The sequence below is a fragment of the Microcebus murinus genome, chromosome 27, assembly GCF_040939455.1.
Source record: "Microcebus murinus isolate Inina chromosome 27, M.murinus_Inina_mat1.0, whole genome shotgun sequence".
Taxonomy (NCBI): Eukaryota; Metazoa; Chordata; class Mammalia; order Primates; family Cheirogaleidae; genus Microcebus; species Microcebus murinus.
Genome location: NC_134130.1, coordinates 247,668 through 264,151, shown reverse-complemented (window position 1 = coordinate 264,151; position 16,484 = coordinate 247,668). Strand labels below are relative to the sequence as shown.

General features: G+C 54.7%; 4 protein-coding genes across 4 annotated transcripts; 2 read left to right on the top strand and 2 right to left on the bottom strand.

The window, feature by feature from the left end:
* Positions 1–1,645: 1,645 nt before the first annotated feature.
* On the bottom strand, positions 1,646–3,989 carry WDR83OS (WD repeat domain 83 opposite strand). The gene is made up of 4 exons (XM_012790499.3): positions 3,793–3,989; positions 3,600–3,705; positions 2,131–2,228; positions 1,646–2,037 (listed from the first exon to the last, which is right to left on the bottom strand). The coding sequence occupies exons 1-4, from the start codon at positions 3,840–3,842 to the stop codon at positions 1,971–1,973; spliced, it is 321 nt and encodes a 106-aa protein (XP_012645953.1). The 5' UTR covers positions 3,843–3,989; the 3' UTR covers positions 1,646–1,970.
* Positions 3,990–4,080: 91 nt separating this feature from the next.
* Positions 4,081–8,236, top strand: WDR83 (WD repeat domain 83). Its single transcript, XM_012790498.3, has 9 exons — positions 4,081–4,318; positions 4,402–4,522; positions 4,605–4,710; positions 5,015–5,063; positions 5,147–5,273; positions 6,357–6,424; positions 6,516–6,624; positions 6,716–6,830; positions 7,932–8,236. Exons 1-9 carry the CDS (start codon positions 4,216–4,218, stop codon positions 8,079–8,081), a joined length of 948 nt encoding a protein of 315 aa, XP_012645952.1. The 5' UTR covers positions 4,081–4,215; the 3' UTR covers positions 8,082–8,236.
* Positions 8,124–12,137, bottom strand: DHPS (deoxyhypusine synthase). Its single transcript, XM_012790497.3, has 9 exons — positions 11,763–12,137; positions 11,058–11,222; positions 10,385–10,506; positions 10,210–10,306; positions 10,039–10,125; positions 9,398–9,503; positions 9,210–9,313; positions 8,416–8,541; positions 8,124–8,337 (listed from the first exon to the last, which is right to left on the bottom strand). Exons 1-9 carry the CDS (start codon positions 11,967–11,969, stop codon positions 8,242–8,244), a joined length of 1,110 nt encoding a protein of 369 aa, XP_012645951.1. The 5' UTR covers positions 11,970–12,137; the 3' UTR covers positions 8,124–8,241.
* A 1,228-nt stretch (positions 12,138–13,365) lies between these two features.
* Positions 13,366–16,450, top strand: GNG14 (G protein subunit gamma 14). Its single transcript, XM_020284038.2, is given in 3 exon segments — positions 13,366–14,938; positions 15,764–15,860; positions 15,863–16,450. Coding segments are annotated over 2 exon segments (309 nt in total). The 5' UTR covers positions 13,366–14,938; the 3' UTR covers positions 16,075–16,450.
* The last annotated feature ends 34 nt before the right edge of the window (positions 16,451–16,484 follow it).

Here is a 16,484-nt window from a genome sequence, read left to right as displayed (position 1 = left end):
GGGTGCCGGGTTTTCCTAGGGAATAGGGTGCGTGCATGGGATCCTAGGGTGTCCCCTTGACCTTCAGGGCTGGGGACCTCTTTTGACAACTGTTCTTCTATGTGTATCTTAGAGCCAGATATTTGAATTCATCTTTGGGCTCCCAATAGGCAAAGAAACAAGTCTTTCGAAAGAGTGTTAGTTCATAATGTTAAGTTTCCATCTCAAATACTTCCATCCACTGAAAGAAAACAGATAATGGTTCCTCTCCTTTCACTTGTGTATTAGGGCCAGATATTCAACTTTGCCTTATATCTAGTAATAGACAGAGAAGGGTTTCGAAGCTAAAAGGAGGTGTCTAGCTGGTGTCTAGCTGAGAGGAGGGGGCTGCTGACAGGGGGGGAAGGACCCAGAATCTTTTATACCTTTCCCAATTCCTACCAGTCCAGCCTTGTGATATTAATTTACATGTGTATATACATGTATGGGTATGTATGTATATGCCACGTGTCTCTCTATCTGGGTTTTCCTCCACAGTTCTGGGCTTCTGATTCTTGCAACCCTTGTTACAGTCCTTTGGTTTAATGTTCAAGCACTTCAGGCTTCAGAAGTAAGAAGTAGGCTTCAGGAAACAGATTGCCTCTCTGATCTTCTCCTGCCCTTCTTTCACCTGCCTACAGCAAGACTCTAATCTGATTGTGGGTCTTAAAATGCTCATTCCAGAAAGGGTCTTGTTTCCTACCCCGGGGGAAGAACTGCTGCACAGAGAGGCCAAGAATCTGGACAGGCCTTGTGGAGTCTCCCTAATCAGTTATATGAGGTCATCTTCTTTTCCATCCAGTCATATTTCCACACGCTTGTCAATCATGTCTATGTAATGAAGCCTCCATAAAAAGCCAAAAGGACAGGGTTTAGGGAGCTTCCCGATGCCTGGACACATGGATGTTCTTGGAGGGTGGCACACCTGGAGATGGTATGGAAGCTCCACGCCCCTTCCCCCATCCCACACCCTACACATCTTATCTGTATCCTTTGTAGCATCTTTATAATAAACTAGTAAACATGTTTCCCAGAGTTCTGTGAGCTGCTCCAGCAAATTAATCAAACCCAAAGAGGGGGTCATGGGAACCCCAACTTGAAGCAGAAGTTCTGGAAGCCTGGACTCTAGTACCTAAAGGAGAGAGGAAGTCAAGGACTGAGCTTTCAACCCGTGGGATCTGATACTATCTCTAGGTAGTGTCAGAAGTGAATTAGAGGACACCCAGATGGTTTTCAAAGCAGAATTGAGTGCTCGCTTGGTAGTGGAGAGAAATTCCCCTGAAATTTGGTCACGGAAGTCTTCTTCTGTATTGGTGACTATTGTGGTGTGAGAGCAAGGGCAAATGGTTATAGTTTTTCCTAAACGATCCAGTTTATAGACATTACTACATTCCTCTAATAAGAAAGCCAACGCCCTGATTCCTTAGATCAGAAGAGCTATCTGCTGAGTTGCCAGAGGGCAAAGGTCACTGTCCAGTCCTTGGCACTTAAGGCACACGAGGTTTGTGAAATGAGCAAGTGAAGCACCAGAAGGTTCCAGAGCAGGGCCCCACCCCAGGCCTAAGGAGCTGGAGAACTTCCCCCACTAGAAGGAGCACCCCCAATGAACAGAAGAGGGAGACTGAAAGCCAGAGTGGAAAACCTTATTATTAACACATTTCAACAAGAAAACAAATGAACACACCTAAAAACATGGACAGTATCTCCCCCAGCAGCAGATGGGGAGGGAGGGAGAGGCAGGGCAGCAGGGTAGGGTATTCCTCTCTATGCCCCACCAGAAATCAGACCCCAGGGAAAGGGCCATTTTCTTTCCATCTAGCTGGAGGCTCTGTGACCACCTCATTCAGGGAAGTCCAGGACAGCAGCTGAGGGCAGGAGGCTGAGCCACCAAAGACCAGGCCTGGGGGAAGGTGGATAGAGCAGGTCCAGGATGTGACCCCTCTAGGCTGACATCACCAGGGAGGTGTCATGGGCTGCGGATTCTGTAGATAGGACATCACCACGGCAGAAATGGACAACCTGAGACCGGATAGAGGTGTCAGTTTAGGATGAGTTGGCTTGCGCCCCCTCCCCCCAACTCAAGAGCCCCTCGCTCTCTAGGCCAAGCCTCACATGAAGCTACTCATCATCTGCTTCGTGTCCTCTGAGCTCCGGGAGTTGGCAAAGCTGATGAAGGAGCAGTAGACAGCGACCCAAGCACACCACTTCAGCTGCGGAGAGGTAGGGTGGATGGGCAGGTTAGGTCAGTGAGAGGCACACCAATGACCTCCCCAAAAGCCACATTCCCAGGCAGGGCGCGGTGGCTCACGCCTGTAATCCTAGCACTCTGGGAGGCCGAGGCGGGCGGATTGTTCAAGGTCAGGAGTTCAAAACCAGCCTGAGCGAGACCCCGTCTCTACCATAAAAAATAGAAAGAAATTAATTGGCCAACTAATATATATAATATAAAAATCAGCCGGGCATGTGGCTCGTGCCTGTAGTCCCAGCTACTCGGGAGGCTGAGGCAGGAGGATCGCTTGAGCCCAGGAGTTTGAGGTTGCTGTGAGCTAGGCTGACACCACGGCACTCATTCTAGCCTAGGCAAGAAAGCGAGACTCTGTCTCAAAAAAAAAAAAAAAAAAAAGCCACATTCCCAGGCTTCCTGTCCACTGATTCCACCTGTGCAGCTCAGACCTTGCACCCCAGGAATCCCTCAGTCCCACCTCATAGCATATTCCAGAAACCTGGCTTCTGGTCTTACTCTCCCTCCTTTTTAAAAAAAATTTTTAAAGACATGGGTCCCACTTTGTCATCCAGGCAGGAGTGCAATGGCACGATCACAGCCCACTACAGACTCCTGGGCTCAAGCGACCTTCCTGCCTCAGCCTCCTAAGTAGTTGGGACTACAGGTGTGCACCATCAGCCGCAGCTGTTTTTTGTTTGTTTGTTTGTTTGAGGCAGAGTCTTGCTTCGTTGCCCTGGGTAGAGTGCAGTGACGTCATTATAGCTCACTGCAAACTCAAACTGTGCGGCTTAAGCTATCGTCCTGCCTGGGCTTCCCGAGTAGGTAGGACTACAGGCATGCGCCAACACGCCCCACTAATTCTTTTATTTTTGGTAGAGATGTGGTCTCAAACTTCTGAGCTCAAGCAATCCTCCAGCCTTGTACTCCCAGAATGCTAAGAGTACAGGCGTGAGTCACTGCCTCCGGCCTCAGCTAATTTTTAATTTTTTTTTTTTTTTTTTGTAGAGACGGAGTGGGGGGATTCTCTCTTGTTATGTTGCCCAGGGCCTGTCTCTGACCGCACCACATCCCCTCAGGCCAAGACTGGCCTTTGACATTGCACCTGCTAAGGACCCTGCCCTTTTCCTACAAGTCCCCTTCAAGTTGCTTCAAAGCAACTTCAAAGTACATGGCAGACCACCCTGCCATGTACCCTCCCAGATCCACCCCCGCACCGCTTCCCCGGCCTCTGGGGCTTCCTCGGCCCAGATCGGCCCCGCCCCCTCGGCGCTGGCCCGATGCGCCGCTTTATTCGGAACCCGCCCCCGGGCCTAGTTCGCCCGCCGATCTACACCCGTGGACGCTCAACCCCACCCACCTTAAGCATGAGGCCGCACATGCTGAAGATCATGCCCAACAGGTTCATGTAGTCTGGCGTCGGGTCGTCCAAAGCCGGGTTACACTCGCTCGGCGGGGGCTTGTACCTGCGACAAGGTCAAGGGTCAGGGGCACTCAAGTCCCGACCCACACACTCAACCCGAGCCCCGCTGCCGTGACGCTGGGGTCCTCACCTTAGCACTTTGTTCGGTCTCCGTGGGTCCGACATATTATTCGCGGACATAGCGAGTTGAGGGCCAGGGCGGGCCTCTTCCGCTGCGGCAGTTGCAGCTTCCGGCGGGCAAGTGGAGGGTGGCTTATGGAGTAACACCCGAAGCTCTCGCACTTCCGTTCCTTACGGCGGAGGCCAGGACGACCCTCAGGCAGAGGACAGAGAATTAGAAGAGGCCAAGAAAGTTCCTTGATGACAGGAAGTGAGGGAAAACATTTGAAAGCGGGCTTCACTATTCCCAACACTGTCACCGAAATGCTGACGTTTCTCACCCGGAAGTGAGGAACAGGACGTGGATCATGGAGGACAATAATAAGGTTACACCCAAGCGTGGGTTTCGAAGGCTCAGACAGATATCGGACGGCGTGGAAGAGATACCGGAGCCATGGCTTTCCCTGAGCCGAAGCCGCGGGGCCCGGAGCTGCCGCAAAAACGGTTAAAGACGCTGGACTGCGGGCAAGGGGCAGTGCGGGCCGTGCGATTTAATGGTGAGCGCCCTCATCTTTATTCCGCGTCCTCTTCCCGCCTCCTGAGGTCGGCGGCCCAGTAACCCCAGCCTGCTATTCCCCAGTGGATGGCAATTACTGCCTGACGTGTGGCAGCGACAAGACCCTGAAGCTGTGGAACCCGCTTCGGGGGACGCTGCTGCGGACATATAGCGGCCACGGCTACGAGGTGCTGGACGCGGCCGGGTGAGCCGGGGGCTGGGCCGGGACTGGAGCGTCGAGGCTGGGATCGGAGATCGTCGCTGACATTCCCTCTCCTGCCCTCCAGCTCCTTTGACAACAGCAATCTTTGCTCTGGCGGCGGGGACAAGGCGGTGGTGCTGTGGGATGTGGCATCAGGGCAGGTCGTACGCAAATTCCGGGGCCATGCAGGGGTGAGTGCAAGCCTCAAGACCCGTGGGTAGCGGACGGGACCGTATTAACGCCTAGGTGGTGACAGGGACCGCTCCCCTCCGCGTTATAGCGTAAGGATCCTTCTCCAGACGACGGGACTATCTCACCCCCTCATGGCCAGACCATGCAGTCAGTCACCAAGCCCTGTCCTTGCAGTTACCCCAAAAATCTTTCGCCTCCCCTACCCCTAGCCTTTGTCTTCGCTTTAACCTGCACTGGCAATCCTGCTTTTATCCCAGTCCTCCAAAGTCCAGCCTCCTCTGAGTGGCAGTAATTGTTTCTTAGAAGGTGAACACGGTGCAGTTTAATGAAGAGGCCACAGTCATCCTGTCCGGTGAGTCTGGAGCCTAGGCAGAGGGGCCCAGGGTGGTACCCCCACCACCCAAACCTGACCTCATCTTTATGCTGACCTCACAGGCTCTATCGATTCCAGCATCCGCTGTTGGGACTGCCGCTCTCGGAGACCTGAGCCAGTGCAGACACTGGATGAGGCCAAGGATGGTATATCCAGTGTGAAGGTGTCAGACCATGAGGTACTGGCAGGGTGAGTAGAGCCAGGACCTTGCCCCTCCCCAGGTGCCACCAAGGATATGGCTGCCTCTGTGCTCCTATTAAAACCTACTCTCAGGCCGGGTGTGGTGGCTCAAGCCTGTAATCCTAGCACTCTGGGAGGCCTAGGCGGGCAGATTGCTTAAGGTCAGGAGTTCAAGACCAGCCTGAGCAAGAGTGAGACCCCCCCCCCGTCTCTACTAAAAATAGAAAGAAATTAATTGACCAACTAAAACTATATAGAAAAAAATTAGCCAGGCATAGTGGCACATGCTTGTAGTCTCAGCTACTTGGGAGGCTGAGGCAGGATTGCTTGAGCCCAGGAGTTTAAGGTTGCTGTGAGCTAATCCCACCTACTCAGGAGGCTGAGGCAAGATCACTTGAGCCCAGGAGTTGGAGGCTGCCCTTCTGTTACTTATAAAAAGTGTGTTTGAGCACCTACTGCATGCGAGATACTTTTCTTGTCAGTAGGCATCCAACAGTGAACAAAGAATAAAAAGCTAGAGAAAAAAATGTTATGAAGAAAATCATCAGAAAGAAAGTATGTTTGCTACTCATTAAGTGGAAGTGGATCACAGTAAAGGTCTCCATCCTCATCTTCACGTTGAGTAGGAGAAGGAAGAAAAGGGGTTGGTTTTGCTCCCCGGGCTGGCAGAGGTAGAAGAAAATCTGTGTAAAAGTGGACCCATGCAGTTCAAACCCTGTTGTTCAAGGGGGAGCTGTACTTTGAAAAGTGCTCCTCCTGGTGGCTATGCGGGGGGCAGGGCAGGTGGTGGTGCTGGTGTGGGTAAGTGGTGGGATTTCGGGATTGCCGGGAGGAAGAGCCGGAGAGTGCAGGAAAAAAGGGACTGCAGAAGGACTGCAAGGGTTCGGAACAGGAGCTGTGGATCCTGGAAATGATGTGGAGATTGTACCCTGGGCCTGAGTCTCAAAGCTAGTGCCTCAGAAGTCCACTCGTGTGCACAGGAAGAACAGGCCCAGCAGGATGGGAGGTCACAGGGACACTGAAGCCACCTGAAGCCATGGAGCTACTGGCCCCAGTCAAGGTTTTGGCTCCATCCACCCTCCTCTCCTGCAGCTCTGTGGATGGCCGAGTGAGGCGCTATGACCTGAGGATGGGACAGCTCTTCTCAGACTACGTGGGCAGTGAGTGTGGCTGCGACTGTGGGGCAGGCAGGGAAGATGGCGGTGCTCCCAGGGACACTCCAGCCTCACCCGCCTACCTGCCCCTCCCCAGGTCCCATCACCTGCACCTGCTTCAGCCGGGATGGGCAGTGCACCCTGGTGTCCAGCCTGGACTCCACGTTGCGGCTTCTAGACAAAGACACGGGGGAGCTGCTGGGCGAGTGAGTCCTTGAGGTCATGCTTCCCCACTCCCCCCATCCCAGCACCCCCCTTACCATGAGGACCAAGCCCCGTGATCCCACCCACCCCCAGGTACACAGGCCATAAGAACCAGGAGTACAAGCTGGACTGCTGCCTGAGCGAGCGCGACACGCACGTGGTCAGCTGCTCCGAGGACGGGAAGGTGTTCTTCTGGGACCTGGTGGAGGTGAGTCACCCCCAACCCCACCAGATACCTGGGCACCTACCCCGTCCCAGTCTCATCCTCATCTCAGTCACTGGGGGGCCTGAAGAGGAGAGTGATGTTAGCTATTTGAGACGGGATCTTGGCGGAGTAAGAGGACAAGGCAGGAAGGCCATTCCAGGCAAAGGGAACAGCATGTGCTAAGGTGTAGAAGTGTGGCCCATGCAAACATTCAGACTGGCAGCAGCAGCAGCAGGAGGGCCGCAGAAGCCAGGCAGGGCCACTGGCACTGACCCTGGGTTGAGGGGTAACTGATGGTGGTTTCTGACCTTGGGTGAAATGAGGTTGTTCAGGAAACCTGAGCTGCATCGGAGCATCCCATGCGTGATTTCAAGCCCCACTGAGCCCTCATGTCCTATGTCCTCATGTCCTAACGTGTGCCCATCTGGCAGTGGAGTGAGGCTGGGAACAGACTGTCCTGGCTTAGTGGGGTCGGGGCTGGGGAGCCTCAGGGAAGGAGAGACATTGGCACTTGGCCAGGGCAACTAAGCCCCCTAAGAGGATGGAGGGAACTGGTATGCTCTGAGACTTCAGGGACAAGCTGTCACTCTGGGAACTAAGACAGACTGGGAGTTGCCCTGGAGGGAGGACATGTGAAGGAACATTTTCAGCGTGGAAAGAGGGAACATGGTTTGCTGGAGGGGAACTGCATACGCTGTGCTATGACTGGGGGGTGCTGAGTAGGCAGGGTGGCGCCCAGCCAGTGGCCAGGAACAGGGAAGCTGGGAGCAAGACATGCTCAGAGCAGGGTGGCGACTGAGAAGGTGGAGAATTGGCAGTCTCTAGACACCATCCAGAGGCAGAGCCAAGAGGATTTACTGATAAAGGGATGGGAGTTTCAAGAGAAAAACTTCCAAGACATTTGGCCTGAGCACCCGGAAGGATGAATTTCCCAAGGGGCTCAGTTTGGGGCAGATTAGGTTTGCAGTATCCACGAGGCAATTAGAGGTAGGTGGCCTTTGAAGGTCCGAGGAGAGATGAACTAGGGCAGGAGGATGCCTAGGGACCTTGGGAGCTGGGGACAGCCAGGCCACCAGTGACCACTCCCTACCCCTCGCTCCGCAGGGTTCCCTGGCACTGGCCCTGCCTGTGGGCCGAGGTGTGGTGCAGTCGCTGGCCTACCACCCCACGGAGCCCTGCCTGCTCACTGCCGTGGGGGGCAGCGTCCACTGCTGGCGGGAGGAGGCTTATGAGACAGAGGGAGGAGCAGGCTGAAGCCAGGGACCCACCACCAGCACCAAGGACCAAGGCACAGACTCAGAAGGACCACAACACCATTTATTGTAGATACGCTGCTGTCCAAGGGGGACATGGGGGTTTGGTCTGAAAACTAATAAATAGAGGCGGGGACGAGGCCTCCTGAGGCCACAGCTAATCAGTCCTCATTCTTCTCGGGCATGAAGGCGTCTACCTTCTGGGCAAAGGTTTCAGCCACGAGCAGGGGGAAGACCAGGGAGGCATCGGCATAGACCTGCAGAGGGGACCTGGGTGAGCTGTGGGACTGATGGCCACGGCAGGGGAGACCTGCTCCCACCTGGCCAGCCTTTACCTTCACAGGCTGTGCGTCCATCCGGATCTTGCCCCAGGAGACAGCCTCATCTGGCCGGGCGCCTGAGTCAGAGCCATCAAACTCCTGGGCCGTGTTGATGTAGACAGCATAGTCGGCTCCATTGCGCTGTTGAGAGGGGCAGGGTAGACCTGGTCAGCTGGTCACAGGAGACAGGGACACAGGACACCATAGCCAAAGAGGCTAAGGGGTGTGTCCCATATGCAGGTAGCCCCTGGAAGTCTCATACTCCAGGGAGATGCCCTATGCCCGGGGTCACAGGGATTGCCAGGCAAACTTCCCTAGACCCACCTGCTAGGTCTCAGCGACCCTCCCCCTCCTGCCCAGCAGGAGCCGTCACCAGCTCTTATCTTCAGACGCCTCCAAAGCCACCCACCTGCCCGCTTCTGCAAAGCCCTGGTGCAGGTCCTCTCCCAATTCCCTCGGAGCAAAAGCCAAAGCCCGCCCTGCGGCCTGGCAAGGCTGTGCTGTGTCACCTCCTGGCCCTCAGCACTCCCACTCATCCCCCTCACCAAGCTCCCAGCTGTCCCTTGACTTTGCACTGGCTGTTCTCTTCCCCAAGAACTCTCCCCAACGACAGCCATCATGGCTCAGACAAGGCACCTCCCAAAAGCCTCTGCTCACAGGTCCCATTTCCCAGAAGCCTCCCTGAACACCCTCATCCAGCCTCACTTTTCTCCATAGCAACTACTGCCACCGGACATGCATGTCACTTGTCTGCTGGCTGTCTCCCCAGTGTGTGGCACGGGCCTAGCCACCACGTGCCACCAACTCACCATGAGGTTGGCGTTGGCAATGTGGTGCTTGACCACACCCCCGCCCAGGATGATCATCCCCGAGCGCTTCGCGAAGATGGCCTGGGTATTGATGAGCCTCAGGTCTGGGGGAGGAGAAAGGGCTGTGCTTAGGCCTTGGGGTCAGCCAGCCCTCTGTCCCCGCTCCTCTGTGGCCCCCAGCACCTCACCCTCAACGATGTCCAGGACCAGGCCCGGGTTCTTATAGGAATGGAAGAAGATCATGTCGCCCAGTGAGCCATCTGTCAGTGCTGGGCTCAACACGGGGATGTGGTTCTGGAGATGACAGGACGGGACAGCGGCTGGAGCTCAGAGCCTGCTGGGGATGGCCTGGTCCCCATCCCAGTTGCACCCCTTCCTCCCTCTCTGATTGTGGGCCTTTTCATTTCTCTAGGCCTGTTTGCTCCACTGTAAAATAAGGATAACAGTAACACTCTCACAGACGGGGAGGCGTATGTGAGGAGACTCACACACAATACTTAAGATGTAGCCTGGCACATAAAGGGTGGTAGCTGTTATTTTTCAGATTGTTGGACTTCACAGCCTCTGGGAAGCATGACACTCTGAGCCAAGCCCCAGGGGAGTTGCTAAGTGCCACCCACTGCTCCTGGTCCAGGAGTAGCAAGCACTAGCATACCAAGACCTTCCCCCAGTCTCTGTGTGACCTCAGACAGATTACTTACTGTTCAAGGTTTCCCGTCTTAAGAGTGGGGATGCTAAGAATGACAGGAGTGACTCCAGGTGGCTGAGCAGATGAAACAGGGTAACACATGCCAGAGCCTGGCAACTTTGCCCCCACCCAGCCCCTTACCTTCTGGGCCCAGTAATATACCGACTCTGGGTTGTTGATCTCCTTGCCGAGCCGGGCGATCATCTTGGAAGGTGTCCACTTCATGCCCTAGAAGGAGGCATCAGCTTCAGCCAGAGCCCCCCCCATCCCAACTCCCACCACGCTGGCCCCTCCGGGTCACTCCAGCCCCACCTCTGTGTTCTGCTCCAGCACCATCTGGTCCAGAATGGGCATCAGCCAGTCCTCAAACTTGCAGTAATTGTCATTGGGCACCAGGAGGTTCCCAATCCTGCAGAAAGTAGGCATGTGGGCATTAGGATCCAAGACCCTGGGCCCAGCTCCCCTGCCTAGTACTCAGGGTTCTCACCTGTTGATCCCATTCTCCCGGAGCTCCTTCCCCCTGAGGCTGAACTCGCCCAGGTATGTGGGTGCCAGGCACTTGATGAGATCCTCCTCCACACCTCCAGCTGTGGTCACCAGTACGTCCACCTGCAGCCACAAGGCAGCAAGGTTGGCCCAAGAAGGGAAGCCCTGTTCTCATCCTGGGCAGCACTTCTAATTTTAGCCTCATTCATTGACCCTGGGGGGTTGTTCTGCTGCAAAACAAAACTCAATTCTGTCTCTCTGCTTAAAACAGACCCATCTTGACTGGGTGCAGTGACTGACGCCTATAATCCTAGCACTCTGGGAGTCTGAGGCAAGAGGATTGCTTGAGCTCAGGAGTTTGAGACCAGCCTGAGAAAGAGCGAGACCCGTCTCTACTATAAATAGAAAGAAATTAGCCAGAAAAAAAAAATTAGCAGGACATGGTGACATGTGCCTGTAGTCCCAGCTACTTGGGAGGCTGAGGCAGAAGGATCGATTGAGCCTAGGAGTTTAAGGTTGCTGTGAGCTAGGCTGACACCACGGCACTCTAGCCCAGGCAACAGAGTAAGACTCTGTCTCAAAAAAAAAAAAAAAAAAAAGACCCATCTCACTTAAATGATCAATAACTGCATTGACCCAAAGAGGCCAAGGCCACACCCCCACTAGGTCCCCACCATGTTGTGCTGCACGAGGTAGCGAATGGTCTCACGGATGCCTGAACTGATGAGGTTGGATGTATATCCCAGGAAAATGGTGCATCCGGTGAGTGGGCGGCGACTCTGGGTCAGGTCTGCATGCTGGTCTTCATCCTGTGACAACGGCTCCAGCTTCTTCTCGATCTGGGTGTAAATGCCGGGTCGAGTTAAGCACAGGCCCCCAAACCCCAGCCCAAGGACCCCAGGTAGGTTCCAGAGTCAGATTCCACCCCCAGGCCTTGCCCACTCAGGACCACTTCTGCTAGGGACCACGGAATATGTGCAGACCAGATCTCAGGGCACACGTTCAAGCTTCGCCCCTATAGGAATCTGAGTGTATCTCCTTTTCTGGCCCGGTTCCCTTCCTCGCTGGGAAAAGCAAATCCAAGCCCAGGCTGCGCCCATTCCAGAAAACACTAAATACTTTACCTAGACCCCGCCACTTGCCTAGAATCAGGCCCCACCCCCTCCCGTTGTACCAGGATTTAACTACTGGAGTGCAAAGTCTCTCTGCAGGGATACTCCCGCTCAGGCTAGGCCCCGCCTCTCCCCAACTATTGGGCCGCCTCGACAAAGGACACGCCTCCTCCGCCCACGGGAAGCCACGCCCTCTCCAAGTGCTGAACTGGACTTTCTCGAGGCCCCGCCCCTCCTTGGCCCAGGAAGTCCTGCGCCAGGCCTCACCATGGCGTTGACTTGCTGCACCGCGCGCCCGAAGTTGGTTGCTTGAAAGCCGGTGGTGCCGAAGGCTTCCAGCAGTGCGCGGTAATCCACGCCGCGGTTGAAGTCGTAGCCCCGGACTTGGGCGCTCTCAGGCGGCAACGCCGAGCTGTGCTTCAGTACGGCGGCCAGCGCCGCCGCGGGCGCCTCCCCCTCTGGGGAACCCTCCATGCGCCTGGGGCTGGCTCTCAAGTCAGAGCCGCCCTAGGCCGGGCCTACGGCGGCCTTGAAACGTGTGAAGCCCCCAGCACACGGGTCTCCGCTAGAGCACAGGACTCAGGGCCTGAGAAAACGCCTTGAAGAAAGGGCCGGAAGTGGCTTAGTCACATGACTATTTGGAGCGCCTAGCCCAGGGCGCGGCCATCTTTGCGCATGTGTTCCGTACTACGGAAGCCGCGAAAAGCCGCTAGTCCTTTTTGCGTGTTCTCAACTTCACAAGAATGAAGATTCCTATTTTTGTTTGTTTGTTAGTTTGTTTTGAGACAGAGTCTCACTATGTTGCCCAGGCTAGAGTGAGTGCGGTGGCGTCAGCCTAGCTCACAGCAACCTCAAACTCCTGGCTCAAGCAATCCTACTGCCTCAGCCTCCCGAGTAGCTGGGACTACAGGCATGCGCCACCATGCCTAGCTAATTTTTTTCTATATATATTAGTTGGCCAGTTAATTTTTTTGTATTTATAGTAGAGATGGGTCTCGCTCTTGCTCAGGCTGGTTTCGAACTCCTGACCTTGAGCAATCTGCCTGCCTTGGCTTCCCAGAGTGCTAGGATTACAGGCGTGAGCCACTGGGCCCGGCCAAGATTCCTATTTTAATGCCGCCTGCTAGAGACCTACTGCCTTGCATGGCGCTTGCCAATTCGTTTCTGTCCCCTCCGGACGAGAGGATGGTTTCTTAGGCGTTGCCCTTGACAGGATTTAAGTCACCAGGTAGAGTCACAGTTCCAGCCTCTCTGAGCCTCTCTTGTGTAATGGCATGGTGAGCCCCATTCGTGCCCTCGCCAGTCTCCAGAGCCTCCACAGGCTGCATAAGCCTCTGTTCTTCCTTTCTCTGGCAGCTGCAGCTGCCACCTCCTCTGGGAAGCTTTTCCTGACCTTCCACTGGGTCAGGGGCCTCCTCTGGGATCCTGGGCTGACATGTCTTTTCCCCCAGCAAGACTTTAAGATCCTCGGTGGCATCTGTATCTCAGAAGCATCCTCCCAACAGTGGACAGAGTTCAGTGGGGACTCCTTTGTGCACTGTCTCTACAACTTAAGGAGTCTCTACTGTATATTGGGCTCTGCTAGGTGCTGAGGACTTAGCGATAATTAAGACCAAGACGTGAGTTCAAAACCAGCCTGACCAAGAGCGAGACCTGTCTCTACTATATAAATAGAGAGGAATTAATTGGCCAACTAATGTATATAGAAAAAATTAGCTGGGCATGGTGGCGCATGCCTGTAGTCCCAGCTACTCGAGAGGCTGAGGCAAAGAATTGCTTGAGCCCAGGAGTTTGAGGTTGCTGTGAGCTAGGCTGACGCCACAGCACTCACTCTAGCCTGGGCAACAAAGTGAGACTCTGTCTCAAAAAAAAAAAAAAAAAAAAAAGACTAAGACGTGGACCCTGTCCTGGAGCCGACAGTCTGATTGGGAAGATAGAAAGTTAACAGTGGTAAGTGCTATTCAGGATTTAAACAGGATGATTCGAGAGTCTGGGGTGGGGGTGGGGTAGAGGAGTTGGTGGCTTTAGTTGGAGGAACAGGTGACTGGGGAGGTGAGATTTGAGCCAAAGCCAGAAGACTGAGAAAGTCCCCGTATGTGAAGATGGGGGAGGGAGGCCACTTCCAGCGCAGAGGGAGAGAGAACAGCCAGTGCAAAGGCCCTGAGAAATGGGCCTTTCACTGGAAATGAACCTAAGTTATTGGAGAAAGGGAATATCCTCTGACATCCTTGATGTTCCCACTTGGATCTCACAGTGACCCGTTCCGTTCCCTCTCCACCTAACCCTGATCCCTCTGCATCTCAGCAAATGGCCCCATCCTCCACTCATCTACTAGGCTAAAACCTGGGGAGTTGAACTTGACATCTCCCCTTCTCTCACACTCCATGTCCATCTATCAGCATGTTCACCAACCTCTATGTATAAAATGGGTCCCAAATCCAGGTGTTTTCTTCAATCCCATGGTCTCCACCTGGGCTCCCTCCCCTCCAATTCACCTTCTAGCTCAGGCCAAAGAGCTCTGTAAACCTACATCAACATATTGATTCTAAAAATCCCCTAATGGTGGCTTTCCCTTTGGAGTAAAAGCCTGTAAGGGTACCTGCTGACCTCCCTCACTCCTCTCCAGCTATGTGGACCGTTTTGCTGTTCTTGGAACCCACCAAGCTCTCTCCCCACCAATGGTCCATGTATCTGCTGCTCCCTCTGCCTGGGGTACCCCCTTCCCCAGTTCCTTCTCTTCCTTTGGGCCTCAGCTCAAATGTCACCTCCTCTGACAGGCCTGCTCTGACCACCCTTCTCGTTTACCTAGATTTTATTCTTCTTTTGTAATAGTCTCTTTCAAACGTATTCTCCCACTGGTGTATATTTTGTTGGATGTTGTCTGTCCCTCCCTGATAGAATGGCAGCTCTGTGAGAACAGGGTTTTGCATAGTGCTGGGCCCACATTAGAATCTCAGGAAATAACATTTGTTCCCCACTAAAATTCATATCTTGAAGCCCTAACTCCCAGGACCTCAGAATGTGATTGTATTTCGAGACAGGGTCTTTAAAGAAATATAAAGTAAAAGCACGGTCATCAGGGTAGGTCCTAATCCAATCTGACTGGTGTCCTTATAAGAAGAAGAAATTTGGACACAAAGAGACAACAGGGATGCCCATACACAGAGGAAAGGCCATGTGAGGACGCGGCAATAAGGCCACCATTTACAAGCCAAGAAGAGAAGCCTCAGAAGAAACCAAACCTGCCAACACCTCAATCTTGGATTTCCAGCCTCCAGAACTGTGAGGAAATAAATTTATGTTGTTTAAGCCACTCAGTTGGTGGTATCTTACTGCAGTGGCCTAAGCTGATTCATACAACGCTGAATGAATAAAAGTGAATGAATGAATGAACACAAAGGCATCATGGTGATCCAAGAGAGAAGCTGGTGACCAGGGCATAGGTAGGTGACTGCATTGGTCTAGGTGGGCCAAGATGGGGGTATGAATGGTGACAGAAGAGATAGAGAATCTAATTTGAAGGCTGATCTGATGCCACTTGAGATAGAATGGAGTTGGAGATTTGGGCGTGAGCACTTGGTGCAGAGTGTCGAACTTTATCTGGGGGCCGAAGGTCTTGGGGCAGAGGAAGCCATCAGCATCAGCGAGTGGATCGAGTCTCTTCTGCAGGTGAGATTCCAGGCAGTGCAGACAGAGAGGAGGAGAGGCCAGCTGTGCCCGAGCACGGGCACACACTGCATGTCAGGAGTGACAGAGGCTGGCAAAGGAGGGGTGATGGGCCAGTCAGCAGGGGACCCAGCAGGTCAGAGAGAGGCCAGAGCCCCTTCATTTCCCCAGACATGCTGCCTAGCCCATGAGGACCCAGGTGACATGTGAGCAGGACTGCGAGCCCGCCGGGCCTGCTGGGGCAGGGACCCCCTTGGCTAAGGCAGCTGCTGCTGCCACCACTGGTGACATTTCAGTCCATGAGCATCCTGGCTTCAAAGTCTCCACGGGACTGGGGAGGGGGAAGAGGGGGTTGGGGAGGCCTGAGGCGTAGAGGAGGGAGCCAGAGCAGGACGGCCGCCAGAGGATCAGGCAGCCAGGCGGCTTCTGCCAGAGTCCCCAGCCAAGGTATGTGGGCCTGACAGAGGGCTGGGGACAGCCACCCCCATCCTGCAGCCCCCAGGGGATACGGGGGGAGGTGCAGGGACCCTGAGGCAGCCCTGGGCTCCCCTAGGGATCTGGGGTTGGGCCCACTGCCCACAACCCTACCCGCTCCTCCCCAGATGTCCAGCAAAGTGGCTGTTGGCAGCGACATTGGGCAGGCCCGCCGGACAGTGGAGCAGCTGCGGATGGAGGCAGGCATCGACCGCGTGAAGGTCAGGGCAGCGCAGGTGGTGGGGAGAGGAGGCAGGCAGCGTGGCCGGGGACAGGCGCACACCCAGGTCTGGCTGACTGGCTTGGTCCACAGGTGTCCAAGGCAGCCGCTGACCTGCTGCAGTTCTGCACGGAGCAGGCCAAGAGTGACCCCTTCCTCGTGGGCATCCCGGCCGCCACCAACCCCTTCAAGGAGAAGAAGCCCTGTGCCATCCTGTGACCCCAAGACAGTGTCACCCTGTGGCCTCCACAAACCAGGAGCCCTCAATAAACATGAAGTGAATGCTCTCCAGGGTGTGGCTGGGCCAGGCTGAGATGGGGACATGGGTGCCAGGGGGTGGCACTGAGGGCTTGCAGGGGACAGGGTCTACCTCCAGGGTCACAGCCACAGCAGCACATACACCCTGGAGCCCTCCCCCCTCCCCCACACCCACAGGGTCTCCTGAGCAGATGCCCACTCGCAGTGCATGGACTCGCGTCCAAGGTTCGAGTTATAATCTACACCCACGTGTCACACACACACAGAGGCAACGTCACAGACACAGGTGGCCATGGTCCGCAGGACTCTACCTCAAACACACACACACATGCACATCAGTGACTGACACGTGCACCCAGCCCTGCCACCGC

What these genes read in the sequence shown, in the direction of transcription:
- WDR83 (XM_012790498.3), top strand. Translation starts at nt 4,216, where the DNA reads ATGGCTTTCCCTGAGCCGAAGCCGCGGGGCCCGGAGCTGCCGCAAAAA. An exon ending in GCGGGCCGTGCGATTTAATG is followed by an intron (nt 4,319 to 4,401) that starts GTGAGCGCCCTC and finishes GCTATTCCCCAG; the next exon opens with TGGATGGCAATTACTGCCTG. An exon ending in GAGGTGCTGGACGCGGCCGG is followed by an intron (nt 4,523 to 4,604) that starts GTGAGCCGGGGG and finishes CCTGCCCTCCAG; the next exon opens with CTCCTTTGACAACAGCAATC.
- DHPS (XM_012790497.3), bottom strand. Translation starts at nt 11,969, where the DNA reads ATGGAGGGTTCCCCAGAGGGGGAGGCGCCCGCGGCGGCGCTGGCCGCC. An exon ending in TGCTGGAGCAGAACACAGAG is followed by an intron (nt 10,126 to 10,209) that starts GTGGGGCTGGAG and finishes GCCTCCTTCTAG; the next exon opens with GGCATGAAGTGGACACCTTC. An exon ending in TATATTACTGGGCCCAGAAG is followed by an intron (nt 9,504 to 10,038) that starts GTAAGGGGCTGG and finishes TGTCATCTCCAG; the next exon opens with AACCACATCCCCGTGTTGAG.
- WDR83OS (XM_012790499.3), bottom strand. Translation starts at nt 3,842, where the DNA reads ATGTCCGCGAATAATATGTCGGACCCACGGAGACCGAACAAAGTGCTA. An exon ending in AGACCGAACAAAGTGCTAAG is followed by an intron (nt 3,706 to 3,792) that starts GTGAGGACCCCA and finishes ACCTTGTCGCAG; the next exon opens with GTACAAGCCCCCGCCGAGCG. An exon ending in TGTGCGGCCTCATGCTTAAG is followed by an intron (nt 2,229 to 3,599) that starts GTGGGTGGGGTT and finishes ACCTCTCCGCAG; the next exon opens with CTGAAGTGGTGTGCTTGGGT.